General features: G+C 54.7%; 5 protein-coding genes across 5 annotated transcripts; 3 read left to right on the forward strand and 2 right to left on the reverse strand.

The window, feature by feature from the left end:
- Window positions 1–452: 452 nt before the first annotated feature.
- Window positions 453–6,557, reverse strand: P153DRAFT_393353 (fatty acid synthase subunit alpha reductase). Its single transcript, XM_033671227.1, has 3 exons — window positions 5,725–6,557; window positions 723–5,674; window positions 453–668 (listed from the first exon to the last, which is right to left on the reverse strand). Exons 1-3 carry the CDS (start codon window positions 6,242–6,244, stop codon window positions 558–560), a joined length of 5,583 nt encoding a protein of 1,860 aa, XP_033527927.1. The 5' UTR covers window positions 6,245–6,557; the 3' UTR covers window positions 453–557.
- A 1,034-nt stretch (window positions 6,558–7,591) lies between these two features.
- Window positions 7,592–13,905, forward strand: P153DRAFT_381972 (beta subunit of fatty acid synthase; the record flags this gene model as incomplete). The annotated part of the gene is made up of 2 exons (XM_033670095.1): window positions 7,592–12,767; window positions 12,821–13,905. 2 exons carry the CDS (start codon window positions 7,592–7,594, stop codon window positions 13,903–13,905), a joined length of 6,261 nt encoding a protein of 2,086 aa, XP_033527928.1.
- Window positions 13,906–14,249: 344 nt separating this feature from the next.
- On the forward strand, window positions 14,250–15,966 carry P153DRAFT_428493 (uncharacterized protein). Its single transcript, XM_033672719.1, has 3 exons — window positions 14,250–14,469; window positions 14,521–15,476; window positions 15,583–15,966. Exons 1-3 carry the CDS (start codon window positions 14,346–14,348, stop codon window positions 15,940–15,942), a joined length of 1,440 nt encoding a protein of 479 aa, XP_033527929.1. The 5' UTR covers window positions 14,250–14,345; the 3' UTR covers window positions 15,943–15,966.
- A 498-nt stretch (window positions 15,967–16,464) lies between these two features.
- On the reverse strand, window positions 16,465–18,235 carry P153DRAFT_381974 (uncharacterized protein; the record flags this gene model as incomplete). Its single annotated transcript, XM_033670096.1, has 2 exons — window positions 16,465–17,194; window positions 17,250–18,235. 2 exons carry the CDS (start codon window positions 18,233–18,235, stop codon window positions 16,465–16,467), a joined length of 1,716 nt encoding a protein of 571 aa, XP_033527930.1.
- Window positions 18,236–19,235: 1,000 nt separating this feature from the next.
- Window positions 19,236–21,736, forward strand: P153DRAFT_420391 (uncharacterized protein; the record flags this gene model as incomplete). The annotated part of the gene is made up of 4 exons (XM_033672238.1): window positions 19,236–19,760; window positions 19,815–20,708; window positions 20,782–20,849; window positions 21,704–21,736. Exons 1-4 carry the CDS (start codon window positions 19,241–19,243, stop codon window positions 21,734–21,736), a joined length of 1,515 nt encoding a protein of 504 aa, XP_033527931.1. The 5' UTR covers window positions 19,236–19,240.
- Between the last annotated feature and the right edge of the window lie 513 nt (window positions 21,737–22,249).

Consider the following 22,249-nt stretch of genomic DNA (forward strand, 5'->3'; position numbering starts at 1 on the left):
ACCTCTCCCCCCCTGTTCCCAACTATACACTCAACACCTGCACGATCCCGTATCTGCATATGTACATGCAGGGAAGCGCGTGCTATCTACAAATCTGCGGTACCCGCAGCTCAACGGTCCGGATAGATAGCTGGGGAACGGGTGGGGAGGGATACGCAATGTGATGGGGTGTGATGTGATGTGCGAACCCTGCATCTGCATGCTGTTGTGCTACACTGCGCTTATCAAGCTAATCCGAACGACACGGCTACGTTCTCTGAATCTGAATGGAAATGTTTTATTTGGACTAGCACTACAAGACGCGACGCGACAAGACAAGACAAACAAGCCCAGCTCGCGCGAAGCAACAAAAAGCCCCGCGTAAAGGCGAGGCATACATACATACATACATACATGCATACATAAATCATGACTCCAAGATTTCAGGCGAGCCCCCAAACACCCTGACCTAACCCAGCATATATAGGCTTTTAGCTCTCCGTTCCAGAATATATACCCATTCAAGCCATCATCATAGAAAAACCTCGACTTTCATTTCGCCCCCCTAGGTGACTGGCCTAGAACTGCGCAATAGCGACAGACACGGCTTGTTCGTCTGAATGGCTGATACTGATATTGATTGTCTTGACACCGACGCGCTTGCCTTCTTCTTGGGCGTGGCCGTGAAGCTGGATAGATATTAGTGATTACATCATAGTATTGCATTGAATAGAGAGACATACCTTGACAGTCGGCGCGCCAGTCTCGTCATTGACGATCTCAATATCTTTCAGAGAAGCACCCGCGCCCTCGCCCTTCACACCCAGCGACTTGAAAACAGCTTCCTTGGCGGACCATTTGCCCGTGAAGCTAGCCTGGGGATTGGGAGCTTTCTGGCAGTACGCAATCTCCTGACTTGTGAAGTTGCGCTCGATGAATGTGTCGTTGTCGATGTTGATAGCGGTGATGCTTTCGACGTCGACGCCGACCTTTGTGTTGGCAGAAGTGGTGGCTTGAGTAAGGGACTCAAGCATCTTCGTTGTCTCCTCTGCCTTCTTGTCCTTCTTGGGAGTCGGAGCCGGCTTGTTGGAGTAGGAGTATGTGGCCGTCTTCTTGTCGACAACAACGCGTGCTCGGGGGTTGAGGAAGACCTCTTGCATCTTGTCATCATCATAGGGCGCCTTGTCCTTGGCTCGGAACATGGTGTTGTTGATGAGACCATCGTGGAAGTACCTGTAGGCCTTCTTCTGGCGAGCCTCGACCTTCAGCTTGTAGGAGGCAAACTGGGCAGGGTCAAGCGCAGCGTAAAGGTACTTGGGGTGAATACCGATAGCTTGCGCGCCCTTCTGACCGAAACCAAAAGAGGTGACGGAGAAAGCCTTGATGCCGTCGGTCTGGATAGCTTGAGAGGGGTAGACGATGTAGTCAAACTGCTCCATGATCTTGTCAACGTTGTCGGCGTTGCGGTTACCTGGTACAAGACCAGTGTTCAGCACTTGCAAGCAACCGTTGAACATCCAGGCACCAGCAGCACCCTTGGGGTGACCAGTGAGGTACTTCTGGAAGATACCGAGCAGAGCGTTACCCTTCTTGCGACCGAGATGGCGCATCTGGTGGCAGATGACATCCGACTCGTTCTTGTCGTTGGCGACGGTGGAGGTACCGTGGAACGAAGCTACGTCGAGGTCGTCAATAGTCAGGCCCCATGTAGCGAGGGCACCGCGGAGGGGTGCAATGCGAGGATCCTTCTTCCAGAAGTTGTTTCCAAGACTGTTGAGAGCTTCCTTCTCCTGTCGCTTGGCTTCAAGCTCAATATTGGCGGCACGCTCCTGGAGATAGTCGGCTTCGTTGAAGTCTTCACTAGTAGCTTCCTTCATAGCTGCAAGCTCTTCTTGAAGATACATCACCTCGGACTCCTGCCACTGCTTGATTTGCTTCCGGCGCAGATCCATCTGTCGCCTTCTGTACTTGATGTCCAGCAGAGGCGATGGGAACTTGGAAGGTGTCTCACGCGCAGTTGTCAAGACACCCTTACCCGGAGCAGGCACTGAGCGACCGATCTTGTCGGTAGCCGTGGCGGTGAAACCAAGGATACCGTAGATTGGCAACCCCATATCCAGCGCCAGCTTGGCATCCATGATGACTTGCATACCGCAACCTTGGGATTCCATGAAACCGTTCCTGGTGGTCGTGGTCGGACGAGACATCTCCGCAGGAGTGCGGCCATGCTTGATTTCATCTTCAGCGTTGCTAGTAGCCTTCATGTTGGCAAACTCGTAGGAGCCTTCCTCCTGGAAGTCATCGAAACCACCGACGAAGCAGACGCGAGCCTTGCCTTCGACAATCGTGTCGTAACCGATATCAATCGACTCGACAGCCGTGGCACAAGCACCGACAGGAGTCTTGATGGGACCAGTGGACGACATGAGCAACATGTTTACCCAGGCGCTCATGGTATTGATGAAAGACTCCTGCAGGATATCCTTCTGGACAGGCCTGTCAAGGAAGCGATCCTTGTACATGCCCCGCAACGCAGTAGTACCACCGATACCAGAACCAACGCAGTTACCGACCTCAGAAAGGTGAACATACTGGTAGAACTCATATGGATCGGTGATACCGCTGGAAAGAAGACACTCTGCTGTTGAAACGAGCACGAAAAGAGTGACGGGGTCGACCTGAGAGATGATGTCCTCGGGAATACCGTACTTCTTCGCATCCCAGCCTGTTGGTATCTGACCAGCAACAAGGCGATCGAATCGCAGAGCCTTAGGGATGAGAAGAGTCGCGCCCTTCTTCATTCGAACAGTGAATTCTCCGGAGTCCTCGATGGCGAAGATCTCAACCTTGTCACCATGCTGTCGCTTGAATTCATCTGCAAGCTCCTTGGAGGCCTCAAAGGGATCGAGGTCCTCCTCGATCTGGATCTCCTGCATGAGCTGCTTCTTCTTGGGGTCGTAGCCGTGGAACAACTCCGGCTCGATGAGACGAATGCCGGAATGGTCCAGGATGTACTTCTCGTACTTTGGCTTGATGTCCTTGTCGTCGACTGGCTCGCCGGTCTTGGCATCCACCCAGCCAGAGTAAGTCTTTCCCTTGAGCGGGCCATTGTGATTCTTGATCAAGCCCATAATCCAGGCCATCTCGACGCAGCCTTCTAGCGAGAACTCGCCGTAGGCTTCCATCTCCCAACGTGTCCTGGAGTTACCCCATGGACCTACCTCAGCAAAACCAGTCACAACAACAACCTTTTCGAGGTCCACCATACCCTTGAGATCGTCGTTGAGAGGCTTGACCTCAGTGTCCCAGTCAGGCAGCTTAGGGAAGTCGAACTTCATGTTGGCTCTTGGCTCGATCTTGGCCTTCTGATACAAGGCCTCGCTTGCCTCACCATTGATGATCTTGTTCTCGATGGCGTTCTCCTTAATGACAGCCCTGCGAACGTCACTTGTCTCTGTGAGGTCCTTGCGAAGATCGGTCATGAGGTCCTTGAGGTTAGGGATGTACTGGAAACCACCGTTCAAGTCAGCCCATACAGGCTCAATTTGGCAGAGGTTGACGATTGGTGGAGCCATGAGACCAAGCAAGTTGAAAGCCATCTCTTGCTGAGAGAAAGTGCGCACACCATACTTCTCGATGCCCTCAGCGACAACGTTGTTGGCGCCCATGAGACCTGTGCCACGAGTCCAGCCGATGACAGCACCGCAAATTGTGAGGTAGTTGCTCCAGCTCTCCGAATGCCATCTTGAGAATAGTGTCTCGAGAGACATCTTCGACTCGGAGTACAAGCCATCGTTACCGAAAGTACCGTGGTTGGGAGACAAAGGCAGGATGACCTGGGCCGGGCGAGTTTCATAGCCATGAGTCTGCTTGTGCTTCTTGATAGCACCCAACATGCGAAGAAGATTGGTCAGCATGATGCGGTGGGCAAGTTCGGACTTGGAATCGATGTTGTCGATTTCACGGCCGTTTTCAGGAATGGCAGCGAAGGGAATGACGAGATCCAGATCCCACCCTAGACCCTTCTTCGTGTCGAAGATGTATTCCACCAAAGCCTCGACATCTTGGTTGCTGCCTTGGTTGAAAGGCACGACGATGAGCTGGGAGCCGCGAGCACCGTAACGTGTGTACATGGACTGGTAGTACTCGGTGACCCCACGAGAGAATCGAGAAGTAGTGACGACGACCTTGGCACCACCGCTGATCAGACCCTGGAGGACCTGAGCACCAATTGAACCGGCACCGGCACCAGTCATGAGAGCATGCTTGCCCTGGAATGTGACACCAGACTTGGCAGCGTTCTCAAGACAGTCGAGGTAGACACCTGTCAGCTTCTTGCTGTATTCCCAGCCGTGATCGTCTTTCCTCTTCAAATGGAGGAAGGGAATAGTTTCGACCTTGCCCTCCTTCATTGGAGCAGCTCGGCCGTTACGTCCTTTCTTACCGTTTGGTGTCTTGCTGTTCTCGTTTGGCATGATCTGGCCTTCGTTCATAGACAAAGACCGAATCACGTTGCTGTACAAGCTCTTGATTTGCAGTTGCGATGATTTTGAGAGCTTGTGCTGCTGCTTGATGAGCTTGTAGATGCGCTGGAGGTCGTTCTGAACCTTGGTGCGGTTGCCGTACTCGGAGAGTTTTCCTCCTTCAGCCATCTCACGTACGTAGTGCTCCAGCTTGCGAACGCTCGCTCTGGGGGCCTCTTCGTAGTTCATATTTCCCTTAGCATCGATCTCGAGATGTGGTGCAGTAGGTACAGCAACATCCTTATAGACAGGGGCCTCGTTGAGAACATCCTTGCAGTTGTCGATGAGCTGCTGTCCGAGCTCCTTTGCAAGCTCGTATGTCTCGCCGCGCTCGGTGGGGCAGTGATCCATATGGTACTGCATGAAGTCGAGAAGGAGTGGGTTTGATCGGTTCATGATGGCAATGCAGCGGCTCACGATCTCACGATCCACAGCCTTGAGCTTGCCAAAGATGATGTCGTAGTACATGGTGAGAGCGTCCTGACGTGCCCAATTCCACGACGAATCGTAGACTCGCGCCTTGAGCGGGGTGAACTGCGGTTCAATTCCAGAAGCGTAGAACTCGCCGTGCTCGGTAGTCCACAGGTCCAATTGGGCCTGAAGCGCAGACTGAGCCTTTTGTGAGTCGACAAAGGACTTGTCTCCAGCGCGCAGGTCGATCTTCAGATACCTCGCATAGAGCTCTAGCTGCTGCTTGAAGAGTTGGCGCTGGTCCTTGGTCAGCGCGTCGATGGCAGCGGGGTCCATCATCATGCCGCCGCCAGCACCTGCGTCGCCGCCTGCTGCCACTGGAGCAGACAGGTTGACACCAGCAATCGCAGCATATTTGTTCGCCTGCTCGTCGAGGAACGCCTTTCCGTCGGCCTCTGAACCCAGACGCGCTGCAGGCTCGTTGGTGATGGCGAGCAGCAAGAGTGCGTCTTGGCGTCCTTGTGCGAGGCCCCATCGAGTCTCCAAGTGTTTCCGCACCGCAGTGATGTTGAAGCCACCAGGCATCTTCGAGGAGACCATGCGGGCAATGAGCGAAGAGGATTGCTTTCCAAGCTGACCATTGAAGGTAGCCTGCATCGAAGCACCCAGCTCGTCGAGGGGCGTGTCTTCCGGCTTCTCGGGGGTGGAGCCGAATTCCTTGCCCAGGTCTCCGAGAATCTCGTTTTGGAGCGTAGACTTGCCTGATGGTGTGTTAGTTGGGAAATGCACGCGCTATTGCCAATTGACATACCTCCGACCAAATCTTTGATGGCCTTCGCCAGGGGGATGTCCATGAGTGGCTTTTTCAGCTTCTGGGCCACCAACGCCCGCAGGATGTCGGTTGCTGTGACTGGCGCATCTGGCACCTGGGCTGCTGGTCCTGCGCCAGGCGGAGGAGCTGCGGCAACTGGTGCTGCCGCTGCAGGTGTGGAAGATGCTGCCGGGGCGCCTCCACCACCGCCCGCAGCAGGCTCTGGCTCCTCCTCTACGGGGTCCACATCGTAGTAGATGTCTTTTGCGTCTTTGTTGTAGCACAGAATTTGCCGTTGCACCGAGAGCGCGGCGTCGTGTGCTTCGTACTTGGAGGCCAGTGTCCGCTTTGCCATCACACCCAGCGTGTCTGCAGGGCCAATTTCGACAATGCGCTCGGTGGTCTTTTCGCCGAGCACGACATCTTGCGTCTCAATCCACCTCACAGGCGAGGCGAACTGGTATGCAAGCAGCTCGACGAGCAGCGTGTGGGCGAGCTCCTGCTCGATCTCGGGACGCATGGTGGGGTGTGTCGGCGGGGCAGCAGGTGTAAGAGAGTGTGTAATGAGCCTCAATTGAGCTCAGTGGGTATCTCTATTGCAAACGGGAAGGAGGGTATCTTGGCAGAAAGAAGCGGTGGCTCGGGGAAGAGGAGCGAGGCGCCGCTATTAGGTAGTGTGTCTAAGGACAAGTGATGTGAGGGCTCGGGGAATGGTGAAGATTTCCCCGGGGCGTGAAAGATTATGTCGAAAAGTGCAGGACAGAGGAGCGGGAGTTGGAGGAACACGACACCAACGCATTGACTGTTTATCACTCGCGCGAAGGGAAGAGGGGTCAGAACGGTGTCGACTCTTGCGGCGTTGAGAATGAGCATGGGCACTAAAAACCACCTTGACCCCTGCGCGGCAGCTCGACGATGCTCGGGCCCCGGGTGGGTTCAACAACTATTTCGCGTGGAGCAGCTTGCGAGAGCAGCCGACAATGTCGACACACCAATGCGGTGGGACTTGCGAAGCCTCACTCGCTGCAGCGGGCGTCAACAGCCTGCAACGTCCGGCTCAACAGCAGCGAGGGCGGGGCGCTGCTCAGCGTTATCTCCAACCCTCCCTTCACGCCAGGGCTGTCTATCGTTGCTGCAGGAGACACCCCGCCGCGCAGTGTGTTGAGCGTAACGCACACGGCCCCAACATCTCGAGCATCCCTGTCGGCGTGCCCGCGCTAGTCGACCCTGAGAGCTCCAGTGCAAAAAACCGTCTTGTAGCCGGCGATAATAACCACGCCATTGCGCACATCCCGACTCTTCCCTTTCCCCTCGGCGCCAATTGCACTCTGCCTGTCTCCATCCCCGTCCATATAGTCCCAATTGCCTGCTGCCGTGCCCGCGTTTGCCCACCAGCACACAACACACACGCATAGCAAGGGAGCTGCGAGTATAGCAGTACACATCAAGTCCCAAGCACCACCACCAGGCAGATTAGCTTCTTCCTGAATCATCCCATAGGTACGTTTGCAGTTACTCTTGCGAGGATCTCACCCTCGATTTGTCATGGAACCTTCTCTCCACGCGAGCGGGCCTGGCACGACTGCCACCGCAACTTCCCTGCCAAAATAGCCTAGAGCAGCTCCGCTCACATCTCGCAGACGCACTACTCGTGCTCTTCGTCTCTTCTGGATTTGTAATTGAACTTTGCATTTCTGTCCTTTGAGGTAGGCACCAGCTTTCTTTGTTGTCCAGCAGGCAGGCGCGATTCCTCCCACTCTGCTCTTCCCCGAGCGCTTCTCCGCACTCCAGAGCCCCTCTTCTCAGCCCAAATCTCCACACCGCCGACCAGCAGCTCACACCATCGCTAGGCGCCAATTCCTCCATCATGTACGGATCAGGCCAGCAGACGGGCATTTCCACGCCACGCTCTGCCGCAAATTTGCGCCCGCTCATCCTCACCCACGGCTCGCTCGAGTACACGCTCCTTATTCCAACCGCCCTCCACTTCACCGCCCAGCAATTGAGGGACACCTTCAAGACGACACTTCCCGAGCCCACAGACGAACTTGCCCAAGATGACGAGCCATCGTCAGTCGAGGAGCTGGTCGCGCGATACCTCGGCTTCGTTGCCAAGGAGGTAGAGGAGGGCGAGGACCCCGACTCGTTTGAGGAGGTGCTCAAGCTCGTCCTCACAGAGTTTGAACGCGCATTCCTCCGGGGCAACGAGGTGCATGCCTTGGCTGCTACACTGCCCGGCATCACCGAGAAGAAGCTGGTGGCGGTCCGATCATACTACGCTGCCCGCGCTGCAGTCGAGAGGCCAATCAAGCACCACGAATCTGCGTTGCTGCGCGAGTCCGCCGACGAGAACGCCTTCATATATGCAGTCCTGGGCGGCCAGGGCAACATCGAGGAGTACTTTGATGAACTCCGCGAGATCTACAACACATACGGCTCCTTTGTCGAAGACTTCATCGCCGCCGAAGCACAGCATCTTTTGACTCTGTCGCGAGACCCACGCGCGGAGAAGCTCTACTCCAAGGGACTAGATGTGATGCGCTGGCTCAACAACCGCGAATCGCAGCCTGACACCGACTACTTGGTTTCTGCGCCTGTCAGCTTGCCGCTGATCGGTTTAACACAGCTGGCCCACTACGTCGTCACCTGCAGAGTTCTTGGCAGCCATCCTGGTTATGTCCGAAGTCGCATTGCCGGTGTTACTGGTCATTCACAGGGTGTTGTTACGGCCGCTGCAATCGCAGAAGCAAAGAATTGGGAGACCTTCGAGAAGTCTGCCAAGAAAGCGATTGAGATTCTGTTCTGGGTTGGTACTCGCAGCCAACAAGCTTTCCCCCGAACATCACTCGCGCCATCTGTGCTACAAGACTCCGTCGACAATGGTGAGGGTACACCAACGCCTATGCTTTCGATCCGAGACCTTTCCCGAAAGGCTGTCCAAGATCACATCGATGCGACCAATTCGCATCTGCCGCAAGACAGGCATATTGCCATCTCTCTCGTCAACAGCGCGCGTAATTTCGTAGTAACAGGTCCTCCCATCTCCCTGTACGGGTTGAACCTGCGTCTGCGGAAGAACAAGGCCCCCACTGGTTTGGACCAAACAAGGATACCTTTCACAGAGCGAAAGGTGCGATTTGTTAACCGCTTCCTTCCCATCACCGCCCCATTCCACAGCCCATATCTAGAGGATGCCACAAAGCAGCTCGAGGATGATCTCAAACACATCAAGATCGCAACGAGCGACCTCGGCATTCCCATGTACGATACACACACTGGTCAAGACATCCGCGAGGAGAGCTCCGACAATGTCGTACCCAGGCTTGTAAGCATGATCACCAATGACTCGGTCGAATGGGAGAAAGCGACAATCTTCCCCAAGGCGACCCACATCCTTGACTTTGGCCCGGGCGGTATCTCTGGACTTGGTGTACTCACCCACCGGAACAAGGAAGGAACGGGTGTCCGAGTCATCCTTGCAGGAGCTATCGATGGCCAGAACCCCGAGATTGGTTACAAGCCTGAGATTTTCGACCGCGACTCTGAACACGCCGTCACCTATGCTGCCGACTGGGTCAAGGAGCATGGCCCGAAGCTTGTGAAGACGTCGACTGGCAAGACATACGTTGATACCAAGATGAGCAGAACGCTTGGACTTCCTCCAGTCATGGTCGCCGGTATGACGCCCTGCACTGTTCCCTGGGACTTTGTAGCTGCCACGATGAATGCCGGTTACGAGATTGAGCTTGCTGGTGGTGGCTACTACAACGAAAAGACTATGACTGCTGCTATCAACAAGGTCGAGAAAGCCATCCCTGCTGGTCGTGGTATCTCAATCAATTTGATCTACGTCAGTCCTCGCGCCATGGCCTGGCAGGTCCCCCTTTTGGCCAAGCTGAGAGCTGAGGGTGTGCCTATCGAGGGTCTGACCATCGGTGCCGGCGTGCCTTCCATCGAAGTTGCCAACGAATACATCGAGACTCTCGGCATCAAGCACATGGCTTTCAAGCCTGGTTCAGTTGAGGCTATTCAAGCGACCATGAACATTGCAAAGGCCAACCCAACCTTCCCAATTCTCCTCCAGTGGACTGGAGGCCGTGGTGGTGGCCACCATTCGTTTGAGGATTTCCATCAGCCGATCTTGCAGATGTATGGCCGCATGCGCAAATGCGAAAACTTGATCCTCGTCGCAGGATCTGGCTTTGGTGGCGCGGAAGACACATACCCCTATCTTACCGGTACATGGTCAACCAAATTCGGCTACCCGCCTATGCCCTTCGATGGCTGCTTGTTTGGCAGTCGCGTCATGACTGCTAAAGAAGTACACACTTCCAAGATGGCAAAACAGGCTATTGTTGATGCTCCAGGTCTTGATGACAGCGAATGGGAGAAGACGTACAAGGGCCCAGCCGGCGGTGTCATTACCGTGCGCTCGGAGATGGGTGAGCCAATTCATAAGCTTGCCACGCGCGGTGTCATCTTCTGGCATGAAATGGACCAGAAAATCTTCAGCCTGGACAAGGCTAAACGTGTTCCTGAGCTTAAGAAGATGCGCGAATACATCATCGAGAAGCTGAACAAAGACTTCCAGAAGGTCTGGTTTGGTAAGAACAAGAAGGGAGAATCCGTCGATTTGGAGGACATGACATACACCGAGGTTGTCCAACGAATGGTTGACCTGATGTATGTCAAGCACCAGTCTCGCTGGATCGATCCAAGCTTGAAGAACTTGACCGGGGACTTTATTCGACGAGTCGAGGAACGCTTTAGCAAGACCAGCACTGAGTCGCTCATCCAAAGCTACGAAGAGCTCAATGATCCCTTCCCGATGCTCGAGAAGGTCTTTGAGACTTTCCCCGAGGCCAGCGAGCAGTTGATCAGTGCTCAGGATGTTCAGCACTTCCTCCTGCTCTGTCAGCGAAGGGGACAGAAGCCTGTTCCTTTCGTTCCTGTCCTCGATGACACGTTCGAGTTCTTCTTCAAGAAAGACTCCCTTTGGCAGTCCGAGGACCTCGATGCTGTCGTCGATCAAGATGTTGGCAGGACGTGTATTCTGCAGGGACCCATGGCTGTCAAGTACTGCACCAAGGTTGATGAGCCTATCAAGGAGATTCTGGACGGAGTTCACAACGGCCACATTGAGTATCTGCTTCGTGATGTGTATGAGGGTGACGAGTCCAAAGTGCCTGTTATCGAGTATTTCGGTAGCAAGCTCCTCGCAGTCACGGAAGGAGTGGAGGTCGATGGTCTTACCGTCTCGCAGCTCGAGAACAAGACTATCTACCGTTTGTCCGCCGCCGCCAACGCTACGATGCCTGAAATACAGTCGTGGTTACATCTTCTGGCCGGATCCACTTACTCATGGAGACACGCCTTCTTCACTACCGACGTGTTTGTACAAGGACAGCGCTTCCAGACGAACCCGACTTCCAGGGTCTTTGCCCCTACGCCTGGCATGATAATCGAGATTCTTAATCCTGAGGAGCCTGCCAAAACTTCGATCACGGTGAAGGAGGTTCACCATGGAGCCAAGTACGTCAAGACTGCCGAAGTTAGCCTCGCGGAGAACAACGAGATTGTGCTCAATCTGTACGAGGAGCGCACCGCGCTTAAGCAAACTGTTGCTATGCCTTTCCGCTTCACTTATCGTCCCGACGTCGGCTATGCTCCTATTCACGAAGTCATGGAAGCTCGCAACGACCGAATCAAGGAATTCTACTATAAGATCTGGTTTGGCGATGAGGCGTGCCCCTTCGAGGCCTCGGTTACCTCCCAGTTCGACGGTGGCCGTGCTACTGTCACTAGCGAGGCCATCAACGACTTCGTACATGCTGTTGGTAACACTGGAGAAGCATTCGTTGATCGACCCGGTAAGGAAGTTTTTGCGCCTATGGACTTTGCGATTGTCGTTGGATGGAAAGCCATTACCAAACCCATCTTCCCTCGAGCTATTGATGGTGATCTGCTGAAGCTCGTCCATCTTTCCAACGGGTTCCGCATGATTCCTGGAGCAGAGCCTTTGAAGAAGGGTGATGTGCTCGAAACTACTGCTCAAATCAACGCTGTCATCAACCAAGACGCTGGCAAGATGGTTGAAGTATGCGGTACCATCACTCGGGATGGGGAGTCTGTCATGGAGGTGACGAGCCAGTTCTTGTACCGTGGTGCATACGACGACTTCGAAAACACGTTCCAAAGGAAGATCGAGAAGTTGATGCATCTACACCTGGCTACAAGCAAGGACGTTGCTATCCTACGATCAAAGGAATGGTTCAACTTTGAGGAGCCGGAGATCGACCTATTGAACAAGACTCTGATCTTCAAGCTTGAGACGTTTGTGCGCTACAAGAACAAGACAGCGTTCTCTCAAATCGAGACTATTGGCGAGGTCCAACTCGAACTCCCAACCAAAGAGGTCATCCAGATCGCATCCGTCAACTACCAGTCCGGCACTTCGTATGGCAATCCCGTGCTCGACTACCTTGAGCGTAACGGATCAGTTGTTGATCAACCAGTCCACTTTGAGAACGCGATTCCGCTGCATGGCAAGACACCTCTTACACTGAGGGCCCCTGCCTCCAACGAGAACTATGCTCGTGTCTCGGGCGACTACAACCCTATCCACGTTTCTCGCGTTTTCGCCAGCTACGCCAACTTGCCTGGCACGATCACACACGGCATGTACTCCAGTGCGGCTGTCAGGAGTTTGGTAGAGACGTGGGCTGCCGAGAACAACGTCGGTCGTGTTAGGAGCTACCACGCTAGTCTTGTTGGTATGGTGCTTCCTGACGACATGCTTGATGTCAAGCTCCAGCACGTTGGCATGGTCTCTGGTCGCAAGATCATCAAGATCGAGGTCAGCAACCAAGAGACGGAAGACAAGGTCCTTCTTGGTGAGGCTGAAGTGGAACAACCCACGACGTCGTATGTCTTCACTGGACAGGGTTCCCAGGAGCAAGGCATGGGTATGGAGCTGTACAACAGCAGCGCTGTGGCCAAGGAGGTTTGGGACCGTGCCGACAAGCACTTCATGGACAATTATGGTATGTTACTTTTATTATATGTCGGAAAGTATCAGTCTGCTAACATCGACAAGGATTCGCCATCACCAACATTGTCAAGAACAACCCGAAGGAGCTTACCATCCACTTTGGTGGACCCCGTGGTAAAGCCATCCGCCAGAACTACATGTCGATGACGTTCGAGACTGTCAGTGCCGACGGAACGATCAAGTCGGAGAAGATCTTCAAGGAGGTTGACGAGAACACGACTTCATACACATACCGATCCCCAACCGGTCTGCTGTCTGCCACACAGTTCACGCAGCCTGCCTTGACACTCATGGAGAAGGCTTCTTTCGAGGACATGCGAGCCAAGGGACTGGTCCAGCGCGACAGCACCTTCGCGGGACACTCGCTCGGTGAATACTCTGCTCTTGCTGCGCTAGCCGAAGTGATGCCGATTGAGAGTTTGGTATCGGTCGTGTTCTACCGCGGTCTCACGATGCAGGTGGCAGTGGAGCGTGATGCGGACGGCCGATCCAACTACTCCATGTGCGCTGTCAACCCAAGCAGGATTTCGAAGACATTCAACGAGCAAGCACTTCAGTACGTGGTGGAGAACATTGCGGAGACGACAGGGTGGCTCTTGGAGATTGTCAACTACAACATTGCCAACATGCAGTACGTGGCTGCCGGTGACCTCCGAGCGTTGGACTGCCTCACCAACGTGACCAACTACCTCAAGCAACAGAAGATCGACATCCAGGCGCTCATGCAGAGCTTGTCGATGGAGGATGTCAAGGCCCACTTAGTGGAGATTATCAAGGGCTGCGCCGAGCAGACTGAAGCCAAGCCCAAGCCTCTGGATCTGCAGCGTGGATTCGCGACGATTCCGCTCAAGGGCATCGATGTGCCGTTCCACAGCACCTTTTTGCGATCTGGAGTCAAGCCATTCCGCAGCTTCCTGCTCAAGAAGATTCACAAGACGTCGATCGACCCGTCCAAGCTGGTCGGCAAATATATTCCTAACGTGACGGCCAAGCCGTTTGCCCTTACCAAGGAGTACTTTGAGGATGTGTACAAGCTCACCAACTCCCCAAAGATTGGCAACATCCTGGCCAACTGGGAGAAGTACGAGGAGAAGGAGGGCAGCACAGAAGAGAGCAAGGTGGCAGCTTAGATGGGGGTAATGTAGTTTGTAATGATGCAGGCGTTTCGACGGGTCTGGGTAGATGATTTGATATCCAAAAGGTTATGGTCTTGTTGGGGAGGTTTCAAGATGTTTATAGTTTCAATTCTGACGATTTCATTGACGACTTTATAACTATGCATGCGTGGTGCCTTTCAGTAATGAGTGGGTTGTCTTACCGTACGTGCCATTCACCATTAAGTCTCACTCGATTTGGGGTGTACGTGTATATAGTGGATCGTCGCGTGCAAGTTCAGGTGGGTTGTTGAGGCGGTGCAACTGCCACAGTTCGGAAGTGCCGTAAAGTCCGCAATTGTTTACGTCGACAGCAAACATAGCGACGGGCGAGGCACCCCACACAGCACAACATCATCATCGCCCCTCCACGCCCCCTTGCCAATTTTTTTTCGAAACACAGCAAGCCAGCAGCCATGTCGCGGGGTCACCGGCAGTCGACGACGCCCATGGACTTTGAATGGTCGAACCAGCGCGGGCCCGTCGACCAGCAGTCGCCCTTCATCACCGCAACAGGCGGCTCGCATGCAGCAAAGAAACGTGAGCCCTCGCGTCAGGACGATGCACAGCAGCGGTTAACCCCCCAGCCAGGCCCGCACTCGGTCCTCGACTCGCCGTCCAGAAACGCCTTCGCGACGCCCAACCGCCCGCACCTGCGCGACCCCGACTCGCGCCCCTTCTTCTTCGACCAGAGCAACGTCAAGCCGCTGCCCTCGATACCCTCACACGTACAGAGCGCATGGGAGCCGCGCACGCCCACGAGCAACGTCGACTTCAGCTCCGGCGGCGAGACGCCCAACACGCCGGGCATGGACAGCGACCAGGCGACGCCCGACACACAGCTGGCCAGCAGCATGGGACGGCTGGGGAACGGCGACGCCAGCAGTCCCAAGAAGGGCGCGCGCCGCGAGAGCTGGTTCAGACGCGCCTTCATGCCCAGCCCCAGCCCGTCCAAGGACCCGCCCCGCGACGACCCGCGCAAATACTACTCCACCAAGGCCGAGACGCGCATCGCGAAGCGGCGGTCCCGCGAGCGCAAGAAAGCCTTCATACGCGACGACGACGAGGGCGACTACTCCGACGCCGAGCACCAATCCCCCACCACCCCAAACCCCGCGCCCACACACCCCACCACAGTCCAACAAACATTCGCCATGAGCGTCGGCGGCTTCCTCTCCTGGATCGAAGCCCACCCCCACCTCCCCTCCGTCCTATCCTTCTACATGCAGCTCGCCGTCAACACATTCCTCGGCTGCCTGTTCATCTACCTAATCTACAGCGCCTGGAGCGGCGTCATGACAGACGTCGACATCGAGTCGTCCAAGCACCTCTCCCAAGTCATGGTCGACATCGCCTTCTGCACGAAAGAGTATAACCAAAATCGCTGCAGCCCGGAGGAGCGCGTGCCGCATATGGAGAATGTTTGTGGCGTCTGGCAGACGTGCATGGATCGCGATCCGAGGAAGATTGCGCGCGCGAGTGTGACGGCGAGGACGTTTGCGAGGATTTTTAATAGCTTTACGGAGGAGTTTAGCTATAAGAGTATGGTATGTTGTTGTCTTTTTCGTTCTTGCGTGTCTTTTCATGGTTGTCTCGCTTCAACTATCCCCCCTCCCCTTCTTGCCTACACTAACCCCCAACCCCCCAAAACAGATCTTCACAGCAATAATCATCTTCGGCGGCTTCAACCTCTCCAACTGGGCTTTTGGCATCGTCCGCTCCCAACAAGCACAACAACAGGCCCAAGCCGCCCAACAACATCAACATCAACATCCCCCACCGCAAACACCACACCGCGTCCCCTCGAACAGCTACGCCGACACACCGTACCCCGATACCGCGTACGTGGATAACCAATCCCATTGGCAGACTCAGACTCAGAACCCTGCGCTGCATACGCCGTATGCGGATCGTAGGCCCATGTTGATTGAACATGCGAGGAGTTCGCCGGCTGTGCCTGGTGTGAGGGAGGATGTGGGCATGGGTGCGGGGAGGAAGAGGGGGTTTCGGTGATGGGGGTGCTTTTTTTTCATTTGGGGGTTTTTCTGTCTTGGGGGGTTTGGGGGTTCTGGTTTGGGTGGGGATGGGTAGGCGTAGGGAAAGGGAAAGGGTGGGGGTGATGACTTTGTATGAACACGTCTTTTTTCTTTGTTTCTCTTTTCGATTTTCTTCATCTCATTCTTATTCTTAGGTCCTTTTCCGTTCCGTTCCATCTCTGTTTCGGTTCTTTCATCTCAGTTGGATTCGTCTCACCATACTGTGCCACGCTACGTATAACTGTGCTATACTAGCAGAGCAGAGGATTGAGCAGGGTGTGTTGGACATTCGTATAACATCCCGTCCCGTCCCGTTCTATCCCGTCCCATCCCGACAACATTTCACTTCCAAGCGATCGCTGATCTTCTGAACTACTGACGAGTAATAAGGTATACAAATCGAGCTCCTATCCTAGGGAGGATATGCTTGCTACACCAACTCATTCATCCATCACGGCATCACCATCCAACCCAACCCACCTCCACCCAACAGCAGATCTCACTCCCCCAAATCCCTCACCCCCGCCCCCGCCGCTGCCCGATTCCGCGCATGCATCCGCCTCCTCCCCATCGCCACACTCTCCTCGCGCGCAAACAATTCCGGCACCACGCCCCCACCGCGAATCAGACGCGTATGCGCAATCGTAACCGAGTCGCGATGGCCGCGGAACTTCACATCGCTGTCTTCGAGGTTCGACAGTTTGCGAGATGAAGTGGGGGGCTTTTTTCGACTTACTCCCCCGTGTGCGGACTCGGGATGGGGAGCGAGCAGTGGTGATGTGCCGTTCAGACCTGCGGCCGTGGGACTAAGGCCATCCAGCGATGCAGCGCGGGATGGTGGGCGGGACGGCGTGGCGCTGGTATGCTGGCTGTTTGGCGGGGCGAGGATGGGTGTATGCCCTTCCTCATGCCCATCCTCGTCTTCCTCCTCGCCATCGTCATCGTCGTCGGTTAGTGCGTACCCGTCGTCGTCGGGGAAGACGACGAGCGTCGGCGCGTTCTGCGTGCCCGACCAATCCGCCAGCTTCGAATTGACGCGCTCGAGGCCACGCGTGGCGCTCGATCGCAGGGAGGATGTGCGCCGTCGGCGGGTTGGTGTGGGGGGGATGGCATCCCAGAGGATTTCGTAGCAAGTGGTTTGCGATTCTATGATCTGCTTTGTGGGGGTTGCGGTAGCTGGAGAGGGGGCTGAGGTGGAGGTTGGGTCGCTGGTGAATGCTGTGGCGATTCTAGGGGAGCTGTGTTAGTAGGAGGGGAGATCGTGGGGGGTTGGACTGGACGTACACATGCACATCTGCGCGCGTGACTGCCGTGCCTGCCAGGGCGCTTTTCTTCGTGTTGGGCGTGCTGGGACAGCGTGGTCGGGCGCGGCCTGTTCGCTTCGATACATCGCGCTTCATCTTGTCATCGGTGGCTTTCTTTGCGGTAGCCGGCAGTGGGGATAGGAGGAGTAACGGCTTCGTCGCCTCCTCAAAATCTACAGTCTTGACGCGCCGCAGGATCCTAGGGCCCGTCGACGTATCAGCATCTTCACGTGGCTCACTTGGCGGGCTCGTCGTGGCGCTCTTCGCTTTGTGCTTCAGACAGGTCTTGAGCGGTGCTGTCTTTGGGTAGGGCTCCTTGGATTGCGTGGGACTTTCTGGTAAGTCTGCATCTGAGCTCGAGTGTGTAGATGAATACCACTGGACGTCTGGCCCCGATCTGCGTATACTGGTGTAGCACACTCGTTTGCTCACTGTTCGCATCTGTCCAGAGCGTGTGGGCTGGACGGCATGTCTGGCTGCGTGTTTGGTATGCGTGATGAGCTGCTCCTGGAGGATTGCCGGCGGCGAAGCAGGGTCGTGGTACTGCGAGCGGAGTCTGATCTGCGAGGTACTCGACGAGCGATGGGGTGTTGGACGGGAAGGTCGCAGGGAAGACCTAGACTGAGACGTGGTGGGCTGGTCATCATGAAGACTGGTTCCCTCGTCGAAACGGAGCACGGCCTGTACCTCGTCTGCAGCAGAATCCTGCCTCTTCCCATGGTCTTGCACGGTCAAGTCGCTCATAGTTCGTTTCATCGGCTGGGCGTTCTTTGAAAGGGGATGGTGTTGCGTTGAGTCTTGACTCGATGCTTCGCTCGAGCTCACATCGCTGTCGAGCTCCTTCTCGGAGAAATATGGGTTGTTGCTCGTTGCTCTCGTGGTGTCAAGGGGGTCTGCGCTGGGGTTGTTGGTGATGGTGTAGCTGGAGACGGATGTGACGGTCAAACAGCCAGAGATAGGATCCATCTCCAGCACAAGGGGCGTTCCGTCCGGTGTACGAGGGAGAGGAAGTAGGAAAGAGAAGTGACGGGACGCCCGGCTAGGAATTGCCGTTGCAGAGAGATAGTTAGTGATGGCTTGACGGTATAGTGCTTGAGGTGAGTTCGGAGAGTAGTAGGATGTAGGAATGAATCTAAGGTGAGATATTCCCAGCCTCTGCCGGCCAGGGCGCTGTTTGGAGGTGAGAAGCCATAAATTGGCAAGAGCGATATGGTCATGCCAATTCGTGCCCCATCTCTAACAGCGACCCTCTGCTCTTTCCTCCGGAGTGAGTTGAGACATCATTGCAATTCGTGTGCGCCTTCCAATATAATCATGAGTGTGTCAAATCCTCGACATGGCAGCCTGGGATATACCACCTCAGTCTAGTCAGCAAGGCATATATAGGGGGTAAATTTCACTCTGTTCGGCGGTAGAAGTAACGGGCTTGCACTACCAGCTCGCTTTGTGGAACAATTGATACCTTGACATCCGTGCAATTTTTCTCACGCAATCTAGACAGTTCAAGAGATATCGAATGTTGCAAAGAGGAGAACACAACCTCCGCGGTGTAGTGCTGCGCGGCATGTCGTCATCTCAAGACATGGGTACGATCCGGCATCAACTCCGCACTCATCTACTCCGCTCAACGACTCACAACCCACCATCTGGACAACGTGTGCTACCACCCCTACAGTCCAACATTAGTCATATATATAGGATCTGCACGAGGCTTGGCTGATGGCCTCTCAGAACGCGGTCCTGGGCGCGGGCCGCTTCCTGTACTACCAGATGCTTGTCTGAGGGTGTGATGCAGGAACGGAGACCCATTACCTATCACGGCTTCCTCACAGCCAAACAAAGGACAACGTGTGCTCGTAAGATGACGAAAACGCATACTGCCCTGGGAATGCTGGGGAATAAGGGCGTTTTCAAACATTTATATATAAGATGATCATACCAGCCTGAATTTCCCAAGGCTGATCCTCCGCGATGTTATTCATAGCATATCTCAACTTCCTGGCCCTGGCTCTGCCATCCAGACAAGTCGTCGCCAGCCCAGTTGCAAGCAATGCTTCCACGCCAGTCAATGTCACGACCTGCAATGGGCAGACGTACATGTACGAAGAGCTCGCCGGTTATGGTAAGTTGGCCAGCGACGCACGTGACAAGTTCGGTGACACGATTGGCGGAATTGGAAGTGCCATCGCGGTCGACAAGACGACTTGGAAAAAGGTCGGCACAAAGGCATACCAGGGCATCGTATACGGACTTCCAGACCGTGGTTGGAACACACAGGGCACACAGAACACGCAGAGCAGGATCCACAAGTTCAGCTTCAACTTCACAATTGTAGACAACGCGACAGTAGCAAACCCAGCGGCGCCAAACTTCAAACTCACCTACCTGGACACGCTACTCCTCACGGGTCCAGACGGCACGCCGTTGACAGGCCTTGATCCCACGGGCAATGTGTCGTACCCAGGATTTCCGAGTCTGCCTCTGGCTACATGTAAAACGCCATCGATCTCCCTCAGAAAGCGAAAGGATGCTGACACTCCACCAGACACTGGCAACGGCTTCGGCCAGAATGGCACAGGAGGTTCACGCATCGCCCTCGACACTGAAGGCCTCGTGCTCGGCGCCGGAGGCACATACTGGATCAGCGACGAGTACGCCCCCTACATCTACCAGTTCTCACCTACAGGCCAGATGCTACAAGCAATCCGTACTCCACCAGCACTCATCCCCTTGCGCAACAACACACAAAGCTTCAGCGCCGCCTCGCCGCCAATCTACGACCCGACTCTCACCATCTCGCCCGAAGATCCAGACTCAGGCCGCGCCAACAACCAAGGCTTGGAAGCCCTAACTGCCAGCCCTAACGGCACCTTCCTGTACACGATGCTGCAGAGCGCCACCATACAAGACGGCGGCAGCAAGTCCTCAACCCGCCGCTACACACGCCTTCTGCAATACCGCATCGACGGCCCATCCCCCGTCTACGAAGCCGAATACGTCGTCCCCCTCCCGCTCCTCTCGACAGGAAAAGTCGCTGGCCAGTCCGACATGCACTACATATCCCCCACGCAGTTCCTCGTCCTAGCCCGCGACTCGAATGCCGGACACGGTGCCGCTTCGTCCATGTCGATGTACCGCAACGCAGATATCATCGACATCTCGGCGGCGACGAACGTCAAGGGCGCCGCGGCGGATGCGGCTACTGGACAGATCGCGAGCCGTAAGGGCGTGCTGAACTCTGGCATCGTGCCTGCGACGTACTGCCCTTGGTTGGACTACAACGTCAACGCGCAGTTGAACCGGTTTGGGGTGCACAACGGCGGTGCGCAGGATGCGGCACTGCTGAATGAGAAGTGGGAGAGCTTTGCCTTGTTGCCCATCGAGGGGGACGAGTACTATCTCTTATCATTTTCGGATAACGATTTTATCACGCAGAATGGTATGTTTTTTTATTTCTTCTGTTTCGAGGGTGTCTGGTTAGGAAGGCGTGAGTGGCTAACGATGAGTGATAGGGTATATCAATTTTGGTGCTTTTCAGTACAAAGACGCTTCGGGGTATGATCTGGATTCGCAGGTCTTGGTCTTTAAGGTCAGGTTGCCTGCGGGTGCGACGCCGTCGTGAGTGTGGGTTTTGAATACGGGTTGAGATGGAATGGTTACCTACCACTTACTCGCAGATTGCACGAAGCTATAAAATGTCATTCCAATTGCTGTCGTAAACGTACGTTGCCTGTCGTATCGAATCGAAACTTAGACACAGCCTGGTACCTAGCAGTCATTCCTGACTGAACATTTCGTGTTCAATGTATTTTCAATATGCATCAACTGGCTAATTGACAGTAGAGCTTATATACAATGTCAGAAGAAGGGCCTTAGAGATACATCTTGCGCTTGACATACTAGGGGAGATTTGATGATAACAAATTTCAGACCCGGCTATGACACGCTGCGAAATCTCGATGGTGGTTTGGGTTCGAGCATAGATATTGGGGGACCAGGAGGCTGAGGCTGAGGGGGATGTCGAGCTGAGCCGAGCTAACCATGTCTTTGTATCGGAGGACGCGATATGCACTTGGAAGATCCTTCAGTCGCGGGTAATTCCGTTACAGTTCTTGATCCTATCAACATGTCCTGCTTTCATCTGGCTTGACTAGCGATAATGTGTATAGGTGGAAAGATTGTCAGTAGGCGTTTGAGTATCTGAGCAAAAGGCGGTCAACCGTGTAAAATAGATAGCGAAAAGTCGAGGTGTTGATCAATCTTAGTGACATTGGCTTCTGCAACACCGTTTATGCAAGTGATGATTGGTTGAAGGTGTACAGCAGGGGTCACGGGTCTGTCATCTCAGAACAACGAATGAAGCTGTTTAAAGTGTATGTCAAAATCCAAGCTTGCGTCATCTGGCTTGGCCTTGAAATCCGGACAGTCCGATAGAAAAGTCTCTCCCAAGGCCTACCAAATCAATAATAGGTCTTTCTTCACCCATGTCAGCCAAAAGGTGATGGCGCAATGTTCTGCCCAACACGCGATTACATGCATCCGTGTGGATACCGCACGCACCCTGCAAGATCCCGACTGCACACAAACATTTCAATCGCATGTCAGTTTCTTATATCGTTAACGCCGACCCGCTCGAACACATGTCCTCCGTCTTACTCTCACACGCAGCAATGCTTAGTAGATGTCCAACGGATCGGCTGATAGTAAGCCTCGGTAGCACGGATGCCGCCTAGGCGGCGTGGCCGACATCCACGCGTGCTACGGCTCGCACGCTCCAGGGAGGATGAGTGCAACCTCACACTGGAAGTGTCGACACAATATTGGGCCGGTCGGAGATGAACCCTGTGTCTGTTGTGTAGCTCCGCTACCCACATTGGATCGGTATATAAGTGTCTAGCTGTCCCGGGTGTATCGGCTTTCCGTTGGTCTTCAGGTCTATCCGACGGGGCAAAGAACATCCGTATCACCTTATCAACCCAC

This window comes from Dothidotthia symphoricarpi, assembly GCF_010015815.1.
Source record: "Dothidotthia symphoricarpi CBS 119687 unplaced genomic scaffold P153scaffold_3, whole genome shotgun sequence".
Lineage (NCBI taxonomy): Eukaryota > Fungi > Ascomycota > Dothideomycetes > Pleosporales > Dothidotthiaceae > Dothidotthia > Dothidotthia symphoricarpi.